The sequence below is a fragment of the Aplidium turbinatum genome, chromosome 10, assembly GCF_918807975.1.
Source record: "Aplidium turbinatum chromosome 10, kaAplTurb1.1, whole genome shotgun sequence".
Classification (NCBI taxonomy): Eukaryota; Metazoa; Chordata; class Ascidiacea; order Aplousobranchia; family Polyclinidae; genus Aplidium; species Aplidium turbinatum.
Window position 1 is genome coordinate 15,078,758 of NC_137481.1, and position 20,665 is coordinate 15,099,422.

The 20,665-nt window shown below is 42.8% G+C and overlaps 1 protein-coding gene across 5 annotated transcripts in view; it reads right to left on the reverse strand.

Annotated features, from left to right (window-relative positions):
• Window positions 1-17,817: 17,817 nt before the first annotated feature.
• Window positions 17,818-20,665, reverse strand: part of LOC145778135 (DNA-binding protein RFX2-like) — a 35,012-nt gene continuing 32,164 nt past the window's right edge. For all 5 annotated transcript variants that reach the window (XM_082589554.1, XM_082589555.1, XM_082589556.1 and 2 more), the window contains one exon: window positions 17,818-20,653. In XM_082589554.1, coding sequence (XP_082445680.1) covers window positions 20,532-20,653 — 122 coding nt within the window. In that variant the 3' untranslated portion in view covers window positions 17,818-20,531. The remainder of the gene's footprint in view (window positions 20,654-20,665) is intronic.

A 20,665-nucleotide genomic window follows, 5' to 3' on the forward strand; every position in this document is an offset into this window, starting at 1 on the left:
AATGCTGCAATACTCTATTGGAGAATAATAACAATTAACAATATGTGTTTTTACTGTTTTTATGCAATGTTTTTGTGATTTGCCAACAAATGTGACAATAAATATCTGAAATAACTGAAGAATTCAAAACTATCAAAAAACTAAACCAAACTTTCAGTGTTGTATGTTGACGTTTTGCAACATCACAGTAGATACTTGTAGATGACAAGAGATATTGGATAACCGAATTTGGGCGAAGATAACTACACGTTTGTGGCATGAGTTAAAACAAACATAAAAAGCAATAGACTTAATGCAGCTGGTCTGATTCAAAACATTTGATGTGTGATTGATTCAAAACAATCTCTCATCAAAATGATTAAACAAGTCGATTTGAGTGAGTCAACTAATAACATAAATGAATTTTCATGTCACTAAATTTAAAGAAACATGCTTATTGCTTATTGCCTTGATTCAGTTTTCTTTATTAGGTTCACTTCTAAACAGACCTACTTCATTTCTCTGTTTTACTCGAAGATCAAGCATAGTAGGCTAAAATCTAGCCTCAAATTGCTTAACATAAAGAACCGTTGCACTGTATTTTTAACTCTGGCTGCCTATTTCTTCATGAAAAATTTTATCAAGATAATGTCATATTCAAGTAAAACAATGAATTTCTAAAAACGGTTGGACCTGCATTGCAAAAGTGCAACACATCCTTAGTAGTTCATACCTGCATACCGATCTCATAAGCTATATCCTACTTAGTATTGTTGCGTTTTCATCAAAGAACACTCTGAAGTGCGTGTACCTCAAGATAAATTTCCACTTCAGTGACTGACAGTGCTAATCCAATATAATACTCTAAGGACGATCGAACGGCCGATTTAAATCAAGGAACATCCTGTTAACCAACACTTTGAAGTGAAATGCACTCAACTGGTAAAATAAATAAGATTTAATTAACACTACTCCCTTCAGTTATGCCCTTATTGGTATTCTAAAATTACTTATTTCACAAAGCTACCCTGAAATTAAGTTTTTGAATTGAAATCAAGACAACTCACTTACTAGGCCTACATGCAAAAAACTCAACAATTGCTGATTCGAAAAATGCATACATCACAACACACCGCAAGCAATACACCTTTCTACAATACGGCTCTAAACCCGGAGACTTTATTTTGCCCAATTTTTATCGACTTGTCAGTCAGTTCACATTTACATCAAATAGCCATCAAGAAACGGGATTAGAAGTGGCTTTTCAGAGACACGGCGGTTTCAACTCGTTATAAAGCAAACACCACGGCAGTGAATATTTATCTTCAATTTGATAAATTGCCATTTCGATAAGAAAACGGCTCTATTCCAGCTTGTTTGATATAAAGTTAATATTTGCTTGCTTGGTCTCGTTCTGAGCTGGCAAAATACCTCGAAAAATTCCATGTGGACAAAGTGGAATGGCTTTAAGTCCATTAGTGTAGCTACGTGACGTGCACTGAACACAGCAGGCTGCAGTGCGTACTGCGTACCTTGAGGAGGTTTTACAGACATTTTTATGTTTTGGTATGTCGTTCTAGATTTTGTCTCTACCAACCAAAAATAAACGCCCAAATGCATTGGATAATCAAGCATTGGATAATCATGCGTTTCAAAGATGAGCAGTATTTCTGAAATGCATGTTGGATTGATAAACAAATGTTGAACAAACATAGTAAATTTGTTGGAAATTGAAAACGGTTTGACTAATAACACAGTTTGTTGTGTTTGTATGCTTTGCAGTCTGCATTATGTAGGCCTATGCAGCACATGACAATCAACCCAAGAAAATTCTTGACTGTACCAACATTTACTCTCGAACTGGGCATGCCTTTTCGAAAACTTAACCTAAGCATTTGTTGTGTAATGCATTGTGTAAAGCTTTGAATCATTTAACCCCAATCATCGAGTTTAGTCGTTTAAAGTTGTGAACTGATTTGATGTTAAAATATACTGTAGTTTGCTAGCAAAGGACCTTTCCTTTCACTGGATCTTGCTGAAGGGAAAGAGATTGTTTAAACATGAGCTTCTACAATTGCACACTTCGAAGGTTTACCGTCGTTTCAACGTCTATTCACAAGCGGGTATTTACCGTATTGATCTGTTTATAAAATGTGATTTGATTCTACCAGGACGAAATAGTCAATTAACTTGAACAATACCAAGCTACTAATATTCGTTATGGTAAAAGTAGAACTAAATCCAACGTCTATGGCAATGCAAATGTTAGCTTACTAACTTTTGTGTTAATAAACTAGCAGTTTTACATGATAGCATCTTTCGTTTCAGTTACAACTAAACTGCCACTGCTACTTTGTTTTATATCTTTTGAATATAAAAGCAACTCTCATTATGCTAAATTATGGATTTGGTACAACTTCCTTAGGAATTAGTGAATACTCGCTACTCAGACAGTCAATATAAAGAAACGTCTGAAAGAAGTTGCTTAAGGCAATTAGGCAGCTTCTCTCCTCGTAACTCGCATAACACCATTGTGGAGTTATGGCATCCTAAAACCACAAATCCTTTCTCATCAGTAGCCTAAAACTGAGTGTTTTGTGATTCAAATATTGGTTTAATTTTGATTGTCAGACTTTTTCATTTTGGTTGACTTACAGAACGCTGTTAAGCAACTCCAAAATGTTTGTAAATTCATATCAACGTGGTTAAAAATTTAACAAAACAGTCAACAAAAGTACAAGGCTTAATTGGTTATTTGAGTGTCTATAACTCAATGAAGCTTGACAGAATTCTTTACCTTTTAAACTGTCTGATTTCATCTTCAAATTTCTGTGACGCATAACTAAGTTGAACAGTCGATTAATATTGACTCATTTTGACTGGTCTAGTGTTTTTGAGGCTCGAAATTCTCGAGCTTTTAACCGCAAAAAGCTGTGCTACTTTGGTGTAGTGTAACGTGAGTTGATGCTGGGTTAATGCAAAGATAACACCATTTTTTTTTTGAAAACTGAATAATCTGCATGAGCCAAAGCCCGATATGTTTGCTTTAACAACAACTTGAACCTTTCCCTTCCAAAACCAGTTTGATCTGTGTATACGTGCAACAACGTAAGTAAGCTGAAATACGTAATTACACAGGTTTGACTGTTGCCTCACACCATGAGTGGAGTGCTTGTCCTGTGCAAACGAAAATGAGCAGAGGTTTGATCATTATTATGATAAAGTTTCGTTGTTTAAACGTTGCGGTTGTTGAGCCAAACTAATCTCCTTGTGGCAGCTCAGTTATTTCACAGAGTAAATTCTTGTTTGGAAAATTTGAAGTTGGGAGAATTTGATGACGAAAGAAAAAGCACTTTGAAAGATGTAATAAGCGTTCAACCTCACTAGTATTGAAGTTGTTGCTTTTTTTTGTCAAAAACGTATTTTGTGTAGATTAAATTTCGTGCTTGAATGGAGACAGTGGCCTGCTAGTGGCCCTAGCGGAATGAACAAAAAACAAAGGCTTTCCGGTGTGGCCTCGCTTATCGCTCATGCCAGATCAAAATTTTATTGGTTTGAGGTTCACAACTATTTTCCTCACAAACGTAAGTTAGAGTTCTGCAAAGGTATAGGTGGTATAAGCTTCTCTAAGTCTAACGTGATGGCAAGTTATAGTATGATAATGTCTCGCAGGAGTGATGAGATTGGATATTGCTTTGCCAACGGTATCGGTAATCCAGTTTTTGGCGAAAGATGATTTTTGTAATGGATTGCGCACATGTCCACTCATTGAAAGCTGATAGCGATATATGTGTGCTCGCAGGGCCATGTTAACCGTCCCGCGTACCACCGGACCAGAGGGGCAAGGTCCTCTGAAGGCTCACACATGTTTAGTCTGTTCAACGTTTTTTTGGCTATTTACGAAAAAACGACAGAAGCTCGATATTCATAACTTATATCACATCACGAAGTTTTGTATTGCCAGTCATCTTTTGATATGACGATTTCAAATCGACGAAACTAAATCACAGAGGGCTTTTTAGTCACGGATCTGCAACTAACTATCTTCTTCACTCTCATTTGTAGTTAATTGAGGTACAATGTGTAACACATTTTGTGTACAGTTAGGCTATCGCTTACGCTTCAGTAGACTTTGGTGGCCTGAAACTAAAAGACAAAAAAGGTTCTGCGTATCTGAAAACATGACAAAGCTAATTAGACTAAAGGAGCCATAGAAGTTTGGAGGAAGTTTAATCTCTGAAAGTAATCACACTTCCTCAGTGTGCAAATCTTTTCTAAAGCAATAAGCTGAGGTGCTTTTTATGAGTTGTGGTTCATGGGTCTTACATTCAAACATAAGTTTGCAACCTATCATAAAAAGACCTATCATCCCTGCAAGAATAGCTTTTAACTTACTCAGCTACAGTGGTGTTGTTTGAGATTCAAAACAAAATAAATTGTCAGAGCCAATACCACGTTTTCAAAATCACATAACGATAGCCCGGGGCATCATGCAATGATGAAGTATTGTAGTTAACTACTACCTTAATTTTAAATATTATCTTTGTATTAACATGATGTTGGATTCTTTGCTAAGTTATAAGAAACACGTTGTTTCAGTAGGCTATGTCTCACCATACACTCTGGACACTCTCATAGAAAATACTGTTGTTGTTTCTACTGTGCTGAGCCACGATAAATACAAATATGGTCAATTTACAAGAGACAGCAAATTATTACAAATCTAGAATCAACAGAAAACAAGTTATCTTGTTTGAGTCATTGTGTGCATTGAAGCAATGACCACACTCGAGTTATCAGAACGACTGGCCGGGTTTAAATCATCGAGTGGCTGGATGCTTTGCAAAGGATAAGACATCACATTTATTTTCATATTTTTCTGACAAAGATGGGACTAATCATAATTTAGAATATCACTGTATGGAGTGGAGTTTAGTCTGATTTATAAGGTTGGGTTTGGCATATTTTTATCGCTAGACCGAAGTTACAGTGGTTCATCGATTCAACTATGCATGTGTGTACTATTAGGATAACAAGGAGTATTGTACAATACTAATACAGAGTAGGGTGGCAGTTAGACTAGTAAACCGTATGGTCGTCCCTTTGTCTCCCTGTCATTATGGGAACATGTGCATTGTGCAACTTTAGCATTGGGTGATGTGTATTACTTGCATATTTCAAACGTGTACTATGTTCTTGTTTCTGACAAATAGACTATTGATTGATTGATTGAAATTGGTGTATAAAACAAAAATGTTTGAAATTTTTAAAGGAAAACTTACAAATCGTTTCGCAATATTGTAACCTTTAAGTGGGACACAATCTATACAAATTTAGATCTTGAACCCAAAAAATCAATATTCTAAAATTAATTCAAACAGAGCCGACCCGATATCTCAGTTGGATAAGCGACCAAATTTGTAAACAAAAGCATCAAGCCAATTTATTTGGAGATCAGGCAGCGGCATCTAGTGGATGAAATAATTCACAAAAAAACAACCCTCAGCGAAAACTTCATTCTGTCAAGTTAGAAGACAGCCATGACTGAGCTTCCAATGAGGATTTCCTTATTCGTGGATAAAGATTCCCACAATCGATGGATTAGGATTAAGCCAACTCAGTAAATGCAATTGAGCTGATGATGATGGCGTATGAGTGATCTTTTCAGGCTAGATTGAAGGGCAGGAAATCTTCAGCCACTCAGCAGTCTCGTCGTCCAGGACATTCAGACCATGCGCACCGTGTGGAGGCCGGTGGGTTAGGCAGTGGTGGATGACATGGTCTGCGGTCTGTTCCGTGGCACCACACTCGCACTCTGATGAAGGAGCCAGGCCCCACTTGTGCATGTCCGAACGAAAGCGGCCGACGCCAGTTCGCAGGTGGTTAAGCCTGACCCACGCAAGCCTTGCGAGGGACATCCCTGGTGGACGGGGATCGGCGTCGGGTATGAAGTCACGGAGCGTGGAGGTGTGATTTTGCCACTCCGTGTTCCACATGTGGTTCGTCCAGTGTGCCGCACTTAAACCAAGTTCTTCTGCGTTCTTAAGTAGTTGTTGTGCGGCAGGCACAAAGGGGCGTCTTGATTTCAGCCGCTGCTTTATAGGTGGTGGTCGCTTAAATGTTGCATGGAGGAGATGGTCGGGGTCCAGAGCGCGGCGGGCGAGAGAAACCGTGGCTCCTTTACGGCGTAGCTCAGCGGGTTGGATGCCTGCTAGGATGGGTAGGCAGTCCGTTGGAGAGGGACGCAGGCATCCAGTCACAGTACGCAGTGCGTCGTTGATGGCAGTATCAATATGGTGGGTGTGAGAACTACACCAGACCGGCGCGCAGTACTCAGCGGTGGAATGAACAAGGGCTAGGGTAGCTGTACGAAGAGTTTTATCACCAGCTCCCCAGCCGGAACCCGCCAATCGCCTCAAAAGTGCGACGCGTGTAGATAGTTTTTTGCGCAGTGACTTCAAGTGCCGGCGGTACGTGAGTGACCTGTCCAGGGTAATGCCGAGGTATGTAGGTTCGGCACAGTAGGACAGGCGTTCCCCATCAATGTTGATGTTTATCTCACGCTGTGCCTCCCGGTTGTTAAGGTGGAAGGCCGCCGACACTGTCTTTGACTTGCTGAGCTGTAGCTTCCATTTCTGGAGGTATGCTGATAGTGTTTGCATGTCTTGGCTGAGGTTCCTCTCCACTGACTGCCAATTTCCTGCTGACTGCAGGAATGCCAGGTCGTCTGCGTAAGCACATTTCCTGGAGATGGTGGGGGGCAAATCGTAGGTGTATATGTTGAACAGGAGAGGAGCCAAGACTGAGCCCTGTGGGACGCCGTTTTTAAGTCGGCGTAGTCTGCTTCGACGACCGCTACCGGTTGTGAGGGTAAAACTGCGGTTTTGCACAAGTTCCATCATCATATGGATCATGTGTCTGTCAGGGAGCAGACGGAGTAACTTGCAGGTAAGGCCGCTATCATAGGCAGCCGTGAGATCAACAAACACGGCGCCAGCCTTCTTCTTAGCCGAGAAGCTGTCCTCAATGTCTTGGGTCATAAGTGTGACCTGATCTACGGTCGATCGTCCGTGTCGGAAACCAGCTTGTTCACGGGGGAGCTGCGGATTTATTATTGGTTCGACACGGGCGTAGATGAGTCTCTCGAGGATCTTGAAGGGGATGCAAAGCAGAGAGATTGGACGGTAGCTTTTCGGGTCCTCTGGGGGCTTCTTCGGCTTAGGAACTGCAACCACAAGGGCTCTTCTCCAGATTTTGGGAATTCTCGGGTGGCGCAAACAGCAGGAAAGGAAGTCTTTTAACCAGGACTTTAAGGAGGCAGCAGCATGGAGTATCAACTCCGGGCATAGGTTGTCAGGGCCCGGGGCTTTACCTGGCTTTATGTGCTGGAGGCGGCGGAAAATTCTTCCGGGGTGAACTCACCCGAGATGTTGTCCCCGTCTGGGGTTGTTACCCTCCAGAGGTCCGTCATTTCTTGCAAGACGGATCTATCTGATGCACGGTCTCTCGATTTGTATTTCCCGTTCTCCACAAGTTGTGAGGCGATGGAATTTGCTGAAACGGGACATTGTTGACGAGAGGCACGTGATCTGCCAGTTAGGTTGTTCAGTGTACTCCATGCTATGCGGCTGGAGTGGGTGAAGTCGATTGATTCAACGGCTTCTGTCCAGCGCTCCTTCCTCTTTGAGTCCAGCCTTGCCAGCAGAGCTGTGGCTGAGCTGTTGGTGTCATTGCCCTGAGGGGAGTGGAGGAAGTCGGAGTGGAGGCTTTCGCATTCCTTATCCCAGCACGGTATGTAGGTCTTTCGTCGGCGTGGGGGATGGATTGTTTTGCCGCTGATGTTATTGCATCACAAAAGTCCTGGTAGGCTTCTTCCACGTTGTTGGTGTGAGGGGATGGGAGATACTGTGTGGCTTCATTGGTGAGGAGGCTATAGTAATCCCAGTTAGCCATTCTGAAGTTCCATCGCTTAACAGGCTTGCTCGGGACAGGCATTATGAGAGTTGGAGCCGTGATAATCGAGGGTCGATGTTGGGACCTGGGGAACTTCTCTAGCACACGTCTGTCCGGTTGGCAATTATCGGGGTCATCACTTGCGAAAGCCAGATCGGGGTTTGTACCAGTGTTCCAGCGTCCGGAGAAGAAGTTCGCTGCACCCTTGAGATCGTGCAGTAGGGTGAGGTTATTATTGGCTGACCATGAGGCCAGGCTTTCTCCGTCGGTGTTGGTGGTGTTGTAGCCCCAGTCAACGTGGTGGTAATTAAAATCGCCAGCATAGAGGCTGGGTTGGGGGAACACTGGGATGGCTGTTGGTGTTAAGCGTGAGGGTGGTGGCTTATAGACATTGATGATGTGATAGCCTGATATGTCTATGCATATTGCATAGCCACTCTACCTCCGATTGGGCACTGGACTGGTCTATTGGCGTCCAGCTCAGTTGCTCATGGATAAACGTGGCGAGGCCGTGTTTCCTGCTGATGGTTGCGCTTGCGAGTGTGAATTTGGGTAATGCCAACTTATCCACAGATGTGCAGTGGGTCTCCTGGAGAAGAATAACGAGGGCCTGATGTTTTGTGGCCAAATACTCGATGATGTTGAGCTTGCTGGCCGTAATGCCCTCGGTGTTCAGCTGCAGTACGGTGGGTCGTCGGTACTTTTCGACAGAGGAGCTGCCGCGCCCTGAGAAGGGCGTTTTCCTATCCACCCTGCGCCTGGTTTGCTCGAGTGTGACAAGCTTCGCATATCTTTTTTTTTTTCTTGAAGATATGGTACTGACGGGAGGGACCACGAGAAGGTGCTTGTTCTTCCCCCCCCCCTGATGATAAGCTGATGATGTCATGCAAGAAGTTGTTGACCATACCAGGAAATAATATATTATTCTAACGTTGAAAGTGGTAAAAACCTACTTTCAACCAAAAGCGTCGAAGTTAAATGACCTGTGACATGTAACATCTATAAGTGGTAGCTGTCTAGGTGGCAGGCTACTTGCTAACTCCAAAGAAAAAACTCAGTTACAACAATCTTACCTGCAGCCAGGGCCGGATTTATTAGTAGGCAGTTGCCTAGGGCGGCAAATTATTGGGGGCTGAAAAATATGCTAATATATTACTGTACATTGATAATACTGTACGTGAATATAATAATTCACAACGCTTGCAATGCCTTGTTGCATAGCCTAGTTATGCGGAAATTTTAGAGGCTCTGGAGACTTTTGAAAATGATCCCATGCAGAAGGCAGCAGCCAGATGTGAATCTCGTGGATTAATTACCAGTTTGCACAAACTGGAGACAGCTTCTTTGACAGTGTTTTGGGCCTATATACTGCAACACTTTTCACGATCTTTAGTAGCACTGCAAGCTGCCGACGCTGCCATTGGTCTTACAGTATCCCAGTATGATACAATAGGAAGTTTCGATATGATACAATGGGAAGCCGATATTCGATCAGAGGCAGATACATTTTTCAACAAATTTGAAGATGCGGCAAAGAACCTGCTTCCAGGAGTAGATTATGAAGAGGGACGGCAGAGAAAAATGAAACTTTTACCCGGTGAAACTAAAGACAATGATATCACTGTCACTGTGGATAAGCGAAACAATCTGAAAAGAAATGTTTTTTTGCCTATTCTAGACATAGTTCAGGCCCTTAGGGGAATCTTTAGGCTAAACGTGTTACACGTTGTTTTTTTGCATATTTTTGCAGTTGATCAACCCAACTTTGATTTTAGTGGGTGCCGCAACTTTTTGGGTCACGTGATCACCCCCAAATCGGGGATTTCCCCAGAAATCACGTTTCAGCTCTTTTTACGTCATTTTTGTGCAATTACGTATTTGATTTTTGTATATTTTAACTTAAAATGCACATACAAATAAGTGAGACAAAATAAACACAAAATAATTTTACTGATGACGTCATTGTGACGTCAGTTTTTTACAATTGCAAGCTATAATTTTACAAATTTTATTTTACAATTGCAAGCAATAACAAAATTTTACAATTGCAAGCAATAACAATAATTCCAGTACAGTATGACGCAATAACGACGTCATCAAGGGAATAACCAGAAGAGCAGCTACCAGGGGTGAATTTCCCTTTTGGTCATGCCACTTTAAAATTTAAAATAATATGTAGGCCTAATTATGATCTACAAACCCAATTAATACACGACCCCAGATGATGCAATGTCAGAGTCTTAACCCTGTCAATTCAAGATGAAAAAACTAGCGGTTTTGGATGTTAAACTCCTACCATACGTAATTTGATGTTAAAAAAATTCGTGTACGACAAGTTTTTTCAAGTTACAAGATAGAGTTTAGAAAGTCAAAAGCATTTCTTGAATGATCAGTGTGGATTGGAGATGAAACGTCAATGTGGATTGAAGATGAAACATCACATCAGAGAGGATTGGATATTTTGTGGTCGAATTGCATGTTTCGTACTCGCATGAACAAAGATTTGTGCATTTTATGGATTTTTTCTTACAGGAACATCGAGAGCCACAAGTAGACTGACAAAACGGAACAAGCCGATTTGCATCATTATGTTTCCAACCCCAAGCTAAAGGAGAAGGTAGTTGCTGAACATTTACGAGGCTTGATTTCCGTATTTCAGCTTGATGGATCGCTCTGCGTGTATGTTGCATCTAAGCAGCTGACGTTGGTGGCAGCTTTTCAATAGTGCAACCATTGGTAAACATCATATAACGGCATTCGTCTACATCCATGATAGTAGGACCATTGCCATAAAGAGCTATGACATACTTTTGTATGTCATTTATAGAACTAGGTGAGCTTGAGAAATTCAGAGAGTTAAATAAGCCACACATTGCGGTAAGATTAAGCATCCAACAATCCCGAGCCTTTTTTTCCAAAGACGAAACAGTATCACAGATTGTGATAGCATAAAACAAAGGTCAAGAAGCGCAAATCATCGGAGATTGAGGTAAAGATGAAACAATATCATGGATTGGAATGAAGCGAGTTTTTTCTCCAACTCCAAATTCAACCCATAGTTTACAGATTTCTAACTTGTCAAAACACGAAATTGCAATAATTACCACATTAGTATCTACTGTTTTGACTATGGCATCGGATTTTCCATGTTTCACATGGAGAAACATACAGGTGTCTGCCTCTTCGTGATCACATGGGGAAACCTCAGACATGTCCAATGTTTGATTGTTAAGAGCTGTATCTAACGATGTTACAACGATCGTAAACAAGTTTGGATCGACTGAAGTTATCACAGCTTGTTGAACCAGTTGATATAACGCAGTTTTGTTGCTGTCATTTCCCAAAAACTCAGACCAGTTGAGAGGAAGACGAGTATTACTTGTGACAGCCACGTAACATCCAGACCCTGTTTCTTGCAGAGGGTAAGCCTCAAATAGCTACTGCCATCACAGAACATGCCAGCAGTGTGATGTCAGCCGATTATGAAGTAGTGAAAGAATCTGCCTCGAAAACCGATCACTACGTCATTGATGGAGGGTTCTTGTTGCATCGAGTGCCATTGAAACTGGAGACAGTTATGGGTCTATTGCACAGTCGTATGCAGATTTTACCCTTCGTCATTATCGCTTAGCAACGGTGGTCTTTGATGGATATGGTGGTCCGTCTATCAAAGACAATACCCATCAAAGACGCGGCATGAACGTCCACCCGGTTGTTCACTTTACTGTAGACACTAAGTTCATTGGAAAGAAGGAGCAGTTCATGCCTCGAGCTTCCAACAAGGAAGGATTAATTTCTGCTCAACTGAGGAATAGAAGCTGCAATGTGATGAACGCTCCAGGTGATGCAGATGTTGACATCGTCAAGACGGCAGATGGACAGCCCTCATCGACATAGTACGACTTTAATTGGTGAAGACACAGACCTTTTAATATTGATACTACGCTATGCTGACACTGACCCAGACATTAAAGAGCTCTACTTCCGCTCCGAAAAGGCTTACGCAACCAAGATACACGACATCAACAAACTTAAAGCAATCATCGGACCAGACATAATTATGCTCACAGCTTCTCTTCATTCATGCATTCACCGGTTGTGATTCAACGTTAAGGATATTTGGTATCGGGAAGAAGACGCTTTCAAGAAACTAGTGAAAAGTCAACCAATAATCAAAGAATGTGCAAATTGCTTTATTCTCCCAAATCAGACAGGCCACATCATTAAGGATCTTGGAAACAAAGCTATGACCGTTATGTTTGGCAACGATGGCAGTAGTAACCTAGAAACACAGCGATACAATACATTGGTCAAGAAAATTAAAACTGCCAAATCCTTTGTTCACCCTGAACGTTTGCCACCTACATTATCCTTTACCACATTCCACTGCCTCAGAGTTTACTACCAGATTATGGTCAGGATGGGTAGGCTACTGACAATGGTATGGATGCTCTAGACTGGGGATGGAAAGTAGAATATAATCAGATGGTTCCAATCATGACGGACATGAAAGCTGCCCCGGACAACCTACTGAAAATGATCACTGCAATTGCGAATCGTGTTCACCTCACTGTAGTTGCCGGAGATATGTGCTACCATACCATGCTGGATGTGGACCATGCCAAACTGGTTCATGTGTCCATACAGCAATCACATAATCACAGACGATGACATCGAGAGTGACAGCGATGAGCATTAGTAATACTTGATCCATTTGCTTTCTTTACGCTGATTATGTCAAGAGTCTACATGACCACATCGTATGAGCTCTTTATGCCTGCTCAGTTAACCCAAATATATATAGAAATCCCTGTGATAGAAATTTACCGGGTTTTTTAATAAACAATACATTGTTATTGTACATTTTTAATTGTTTTGGCAGCCATCTTGGATTGCCATATTGAATTTATAGGCTCGTCGTCGTCGTCGTCTGAGCTTCTGGGGCCGAGGGTCTATCCTTTTACCACCCCAGACTCACGATGTTCCCGGACTACACTGGAAGGCTGCTAGAGAGCAGCCAGTCTTTAGTTTCATCATCCATGACGCGCAGACCTTCCACTCCGTTAGGTGGCTTGAAGATGGTACAGTCATTGATGATGTGGTCTGCGGTCTGTTCCTCGGCACCACATTCACAGGAGGAGGAAGAAGCCATTCTCCATTGGTGCATGGTTGAGCGGAAAAGGCCGACGCCCGTACGGAGACGGTTGAGGCGCACCCACGCCTGTCTCTGTAGTGTCAGGCCGATTGGGCGTGTGTCGGCGTCGGGGATGAATGAATGGAGTCTGGTGGTGCTTGACCTCCATTCAGAATTCCATTTATGGTCCGCCCAAGTAGCCGCAGAGATGTCTTGTTCATCAGCTTCGTTGATCAGAAGCCGAGCGGCTGGCACGAATGGGTGTCTTGACTTCAGTCGGCGGGGGTGCCCGTTTGGGAAGGCAGAGATCTTGTGGTGGAGAAGATGATTAGGCTCCAGTGCCCGTCGACCGAGGGACAGAGTGGCTTCTTCGCGACGAAGCTCAGCAGGTTGGATGCCAGCGAGAATGGGGAGATTGTCCAATGGTGTGGGACGCAGGCATCCGGTCACTGTGCGCAGGGCGCTGTTTATGGCAGTGTCGATGTTGTGGCAGTGAGCACTGCGGCACCAGACAGGTGCACAGTACTCTGCTGAAGAGTAGACAAGGGCTAAGGTTGCTATTCGCAAAGTGTCAGCCCTCGCCTCCCAGCTAGAGCCTGCCAGGCGCTTCAGTAATGCAGCGCGGGATGTCAGTTTCTTGCGCAGTGACACCAAATGGTGGCGGTATGTGAGCGATCTGTCTAGTGTCACCCCAAGGTACCTTGGCTCGGGGCAGAAGGACAGAGGTTTTCCATTGTTGTGGACATGTAGCTCACGATCAGCTTCCCGATTGTGTAGGTGGAAAGCTGCCGCCACGGTTTTGGTTTCGCTGAGTTTCAGTCGCCAGTTCTGGAGATAAGCTGAGATGGTTTGCATGTCCTGGCTCAAGGTGTCTTCTAGATTTTCCCACGACTTTGTGGAGTGGAGAATTGCCAGATCGTCCGCATAAGCGTATTTTGCGGAGACCGTGGTTGGCAGGTCGTGGGTGTAGATGTTGAAAAGAAGTGGAGCCAGGACCGATCCCTGTGGGACGCCGTTTTTCAGGCGTCTCAGTCTGCTTTGCCGTGGGTTGCCGGTGGTGAGGGTGAAGCTTCGATTCCTGACAAGTTCCATAATCATATGGACCATATGTCGGTCAGGAAGCAGGCGAAGCAGCTTGTAAGTAAGGCCGCGATGCCATACGGTATCGTAGGCAGCTGTGAGATCTAGAAAGACAGCGCCGGCCTTCTTTTTTGCCTCAAAGCAGTCCTCGATGTCTTGGGTCAACAGTGTGACCTGATCTACAGTGGATTTTCCGCGCCGAAACCCAGCTTGCTCTTTTGGAAGGAGCGGGTCGATGATTGGGTTGACGCGGGCATAGATCAGTCTTTCGAGGATCTTGAAAGGAACACAGAGGAGGGATATCAGACGATAACTCCTTGGGTCCTCTGGTGGCTTGTGAGGCTTAGGGATCGCAACTACTAAAGCTCTTCTCCAGATTTTTGGGATTGTGAGGTGGTGCAGGCAGGAAGAGAGGAATCTACGTAACCAGGACTTTAGGGCATGGCCAGCATGGAGCACAAGCTCAGGGCAGATCTTATCGGGCCCTGGAGACTTGTGTGGTTTCACTAGGCGGAGGGCGGTGGCGAATTCTTCTGGAGTGAAGTCTCCAGAGATTGTTTCTTCTGGTGGTGTTTCCACTCGCCATAGGGCAGACACTTCCTTGGCAACAAGGCGGGATGCCTTGCGGTCCTTTGTCTTGTACACCCCGTTCTGCACTAGCTGGGAAGCGATGGCATTAGCAGAGACGGGGCACTGACGAGGGGAGTTTGCTGAGCGCCCAGTGAGGTTGTTGATGATGCTCCATGCTTTGCGGCTTGAGTGTGAGAAGTCGATGGTTTGGACAGCTTCGTTCCACCGCTCAAGCTTCTTTGTGTCCAGCCGCTCAAGTAGTCTGGTGGCGGCGGTGTTTGAAGCAGCACCACTTGTGGCGGCTAGGTATGAGCGGTAGAGAGTTTCACACTCAGAGTCCCAGCATGGTTTATAGCTGGTTCGATGGCCACGTGGTATTGTGGCCTTTGCCGCAGTTATTATGGCATTGCAGAACTCCTGGTATGCCTCGTCTGCGTTGCATGTTTCAGTCGGTGGTAACTTTGCAGCAGACTCATTGGTCAGGAGGCTGTATTGATTCCAATCGGCTTTTTTGAAGTTCCATCGCTTCACCGGTGAACTCGGGACAGGAGCCACAAGTTTTGGGGCGGTGATGAGGGACGGCCGGTGTTGGGACCGCGGGAACTTCTCAAGCACACGTCTGTCTGGAAGAGAGCTGTCGACACTCGCGAAGGCCAAGTCAGGGTTTGTCCCTGTTCCCCAGCGGCCGGAGTGAAAACTGGCTGGTTCCTTTGGATTGAATAGGAGGGCAAGATGGTTTGTAGAGGCCCAGTCAGCCAGCAATTCTCCGTCGCTGCTTGTGTTGTTGTAGCCCCAGTCGATGTGCTGGCAGTTGAAGTCGCCAGCGTAGAGACTGGGGGAGGGGAACGTTGGAAGGGATGATGGCAACATTCGCGAGGGTGGGGGCTTGTAGATGTTGACGATGTTGTAGTCTGAGATACATATGCACACCTACTCAATCTCGGCATCAGTTGGAGATTGGTCGACAAACGTCCACTTCAGGCTCTCATGCACAAACGTGGCAATGCCGTGCTTCCTGCTTAAGGTAGACCCGGCTAGCGTGTAGTTGGGAATGGCTAGCCTATCTGCAGAAGTGCAGTGGGTCTCCTGGAGGAGGATGACGAGTGCCCGGTTGGTATGGGCAAGCTGCTCCACAACTTTGGTCTTGCTTGTTGTGTAGCCTTCTATGTTGAGCTGCAGAATGGTGGGGCGTCTGAACTTGCTATCAATTGCCCCTTGCAGCTGTGCCGTCCGGGTGGAGGCTCTTTGTTGACAAATTTCGTTTCTCATCTGGTTGAAAGCAGGTGGTACTCACAGGATGGGGCACGAGGAGCCATTTGTCGTCCATCCAGGATGGGGCACGAGGAGCCATTTATAGGCTATCAGATAATTTAACAATTCTGAGAATGGTCTCATTGACTTCACAAGGTATAAAAACCTAGATATAGACACCAAAACTACACGTTTTGGTCATATGATAACCTAGTTATGGTCAATTTACTGTTATTTTAATGGTTTGGCGGCCATCTTGGTTTGCCATATTGAATTTATAGGCTATCAGATAATTCAACAATTCTGAGAATAGTCTCATTGACTTCACAGGGTATAAAAACCTAGATATATACATCAAAACTACATGTTTTGGTCATATGATGACCTAGTTATGGTCAATTTACTATGTTATTTTAATGGTTTAGCGGCCATCTTGGATTGCCATATTGAATTTATAGGCTATCAGATGATTTAACAATTCTGAGAATGGTTTCATTGACTTTACAGGGTATAAAAACCTAGATATAGACACCAAAACTACATGCTTTGGTCATAGGATGACCGAGTTATGGTCAATTTACTGTTATTTTAATGGTTTGGCGGCCATCTTGGATGGCCATATTGAATTTATAGGCTATCAGATAATTCAACAATTCTGAGAATAGTCTCATTGACTTCACAGGGTATAAAAACCTAGATATAGACATCAAAACTACATGTTCTGGTCATATGATGACCTAGTTATGGTCAATTTACTATGTTATTTTAATGGTTTAGCGGCCATCTTGGATTGCCATATTGAATTTATAGGCTATCAGATGATTTAACAAATCTGAGAATGGTTTCATTGACTTTACAGGGTATAAAAACCTAGATATAGACACCAAAACTACATGCTTTGGTCATAGGATGACCGAGTTATGGTCAATTTACTGTTATTTTAATGGTTTGGCGGCCATCTTGGATGGCCATATTGAATTTATAGGCTATCAGATAATTCAACAATTCTGAGAATAGTCTCGTTGACTTCACAAGGTATAAAAACCTAGATATAGACACCAAAACTACATGTTTTGGTCATATGATGACCGAGTTATGGTCAATTTACTGTTTTGTTCAATGGTTTGGTGGCCATCTTGAAAATAACCACTTTCCGGAAGTTGGATTCCTTAAGATTTTGAATATGTTAGTACTGACACTCAATACTAATCAAATCAGTTGAAAAACCATTGGTAACTTATTGTAACCAAAAAAGTAACACCAACAACAAACAAGCGACTACAATAAGAAAAAAACAAGCAAAAAATTAATACATGACGTCACAATGACGTCATTAATAACATAATTTTGTGTCATTTTTATCTCGTGTATTTTGTAGTGGCAGTCAGTCCAAATGTAAAAAAATAACGTATCTAATTGCATAAAAATGCCGTGAAAAGGGCTCAAAATTGACTTGGGGGGAATCCCCGATTTGGGGGTGATCACGTGACCCAAAAAGTTGCGGCACCCACTAAAATTGAAGTTAGATTCATCAACTACAAAAAAATGCGAAAAACAACGTGTAACACGTTTAGCCTAAAGATGCTCATTTTTGCCCCTAAGGGCCTGCACTAACAATAGCCTACACTAATGTGCTTGGAACCTTCTGCAACATAAACAGCCCAAAACCTAAACAATAACTTGCAACGTTATCTTACACAGACAGCTCGTTCTCGCACTCATCTCCTTGCGATATGTCCACCACTTTTTGAACTGGTTTCTGAAATCGTCTTTTGCATTCATTTTCATCTGGCTAAATTTATCCTTCAGTCGCTCACTGATACACGGGGGTCTGTGATAAATCACAAATGTGTGTTCACTGTTCAGTTTACTTCGAATTAAACATTTAAGTTAGAAAGATTAATGAGGCACAAACAAATGCATTACAATAAACAATTGAAGACGTCGCAAAAGTAAAATAATACCAAACTCTCTTATGATGGTGAATGTCGGGCTGTCGGCGTATGAGTGGCAACACTTTACTCAACAAAGCTGATGTAACTTCAAATTCCGTAACGAAGATCTTGACAGAAAGATCAGAAAACGGACTTCGGATTCACATACTGTTGCTTCTAAAAGTTGTTTTAAGGCAGTTTTCACTGCGGAAAATTCAATATGGAATGTAAATTGCGGCTGTTTGCTTAAGGTTGGAAAGGAAAAGGATAAAAATGGCTGTCGATCCAAAACGCAACCCTAAGAGATTACGTTGTTACAAGCAAAATAAATTAGAAAATTTTCCGTAAACAAATCTGGTTAAAAATAGGTTTCAAATCTTTTTTTTGAAGAATCATTGTTGCAAATTATCATTTAAGAACAATTCCGCACTTGACAAAACAACAGTGTATCGACGTAACACAGATGTAGATATTGTTAATTTTAAAGTCGAAGAAAAGTACGAATGGATAGAAGACGACACGTAGGCAGTGTTTTAGTTGTCATGTTGACAAGACCAAGGCAAAGAAATAATATTGCAGACAGACCCTTGTTTGATTGTGATGGTGCAGTGCCAGATGTTAATGCAAACCTGTCTGTTTTTATCGTTGATTTAACGTTTGTTTACAGTAATTTCGAGCATGAACTGAATACTATCCACAGCCAAGGCCGATGTGGCAAAAGCGGCTTGTTTTACATTAATTCAACGTCTAAAGATTAATGTAGAAAAAGACAGAGTTAGTCAGCTGGAAACATGTTATGGAATGCAAGGAAAATTTCAGTGCAAAATTAACATAATTTTTCCTACTTGCTCATTTTAATGTTGTCATCAACCATTAGAAAAGTTTGAGAGCAAGTAAAGTTTGAAGCACCCTTTTCTTTGCTATGCGACAAGGCCCTTTGTCATCTAAAAACGGTGCTGGTGATTTGAATTATATTTCCGCACTAAAGTTAAGATATCTGCAACGTTTTAAGCTTTGAAATTTAAAGTTAAAAATATAGCAGAGGTATCGAATACCCAATGAACGGTTTTACAGATTATGAAACGTAGAATATTTGCATTACATTACATAGCATTTACTGTCACAGGTCGGCTACAGGAATGCTCACGTCTAGGCGAAAGCTGTAAATTTAATGAACCCTTCAATACCAGAAACCAACTCATAAAACGAACCACACTATGGCCTATTAGCCGCTAAAACTTTGAGGACATTTCGCAGACGAATTATAATTCGGCACTTATCCTAGCCTAATAGCAAACAGTGGCGTAGCTAGGGGGGGCGGACCGCCCCGGGAGGCACGTCTGGGGGGCGGCACTTTCAGACAGGACGTTTTGTTTTTTTTGTTGATAATGCAAAAGCACACGGAAAATAAAAGCAAACAGAATGGCAACGTTCAAAACAGTGGCGTAGCCAAGGGGGAGGAGGGGTTTGGGGGTAACAACCCAACCTTCGGCACGCATGTGACGTCACGATATTGAGAATGATGCTTTCAGTCTCTATGTCTCTAAAACAAAGTTTGCCTAATTTTAAACGAAACTCCATTAAAAGAGCGAGTCTTGCCAATACCAAACATTCAAATATCTCAGCCAGGAATTAGCAACAAGAAAACATAGAGAATTAGCTTTATTAAGTTACCGAAAAATTCCCAAGAAAACATGATCTTATCCTTTTGCTATGCCACCGGACAGCACCATTTTACAGGAATATTTATACTAGGGGATTTATACCCACATTTTTGTTGAAAATGCTCTTAGAATGCACCAAATCCAAAGTAACTTTTCAAAATTTTCTGGGGGAGGCCCCCCAGACCCCCCGCCGCTGAGTGTCGTCTATGGCAAGGACGCCGTCGGGCTTCGCCCGCCGGCCCTTAAAACCCCCCTTTTCAAAATTACTGGCTACGCTACTCTGGTTCAAAACATACAATAATTCCACTTTAAGTCAATTAAAAAAATTTCATTTTCACATGCTTTTTCTTGAAGGGGCGGCAAAATCGGAATCCGCCCCGGGCGGCACATTCCCTAGCTACGCCACTGATAGCAAATTAGCGTTTTTACATTGATTCAATGCCTGCAAGTGTTCATACAATGGAAAGAGAAATGGTTAAGTTTGCTGGAAGTAAAACCGTATAAAAATAGTCGTGGTTACACTGATTCAACAATAATCAACCTAATAAAAATAAATTACAAATTAATTATTTTTCCAAACTTTGAAGCCTCAAGCAATGCGGATAACTGCAGTTTCGTCAATAACATGTGATAACTAGAATACATCACAAAAAACACAGTACAGTAGCAGCTTGAAAAATGTTTGTGAGAAAGGTTCTTAACTAGTGCAAATATCTTCTCTGTGTACTCTTGTCCCAGCTTGCAATCGCTAACTGCATCGTTCGCTGGGCGGTTGGCTCAATCGTCCGCTAGCAGGGCCTGCAGGAAGGGGGGCAGAAGAAATGTTTTTTGCACAATCATCAGTGGAAGGGGGTGTCGTGGCTTACGCAACGCCACGCCAAATCGAAGACATAAATTTCAATCAGAATCTTGGAAGGTGTATTGAAGATTCACTCTGTTAAACACAAGCTTTAGCTTGTTGGATCGTCAACCGTTGCTTGACTGTGACTTGGCCGCGGTTGTGGAACTCGATGTGAAGTTTCCGTTTACTTTGACGATAGAAACGACTCGAGCCTCCATTTCGCCATGGCTTCGTTTGACGCCTTTATCTGTCATTCACA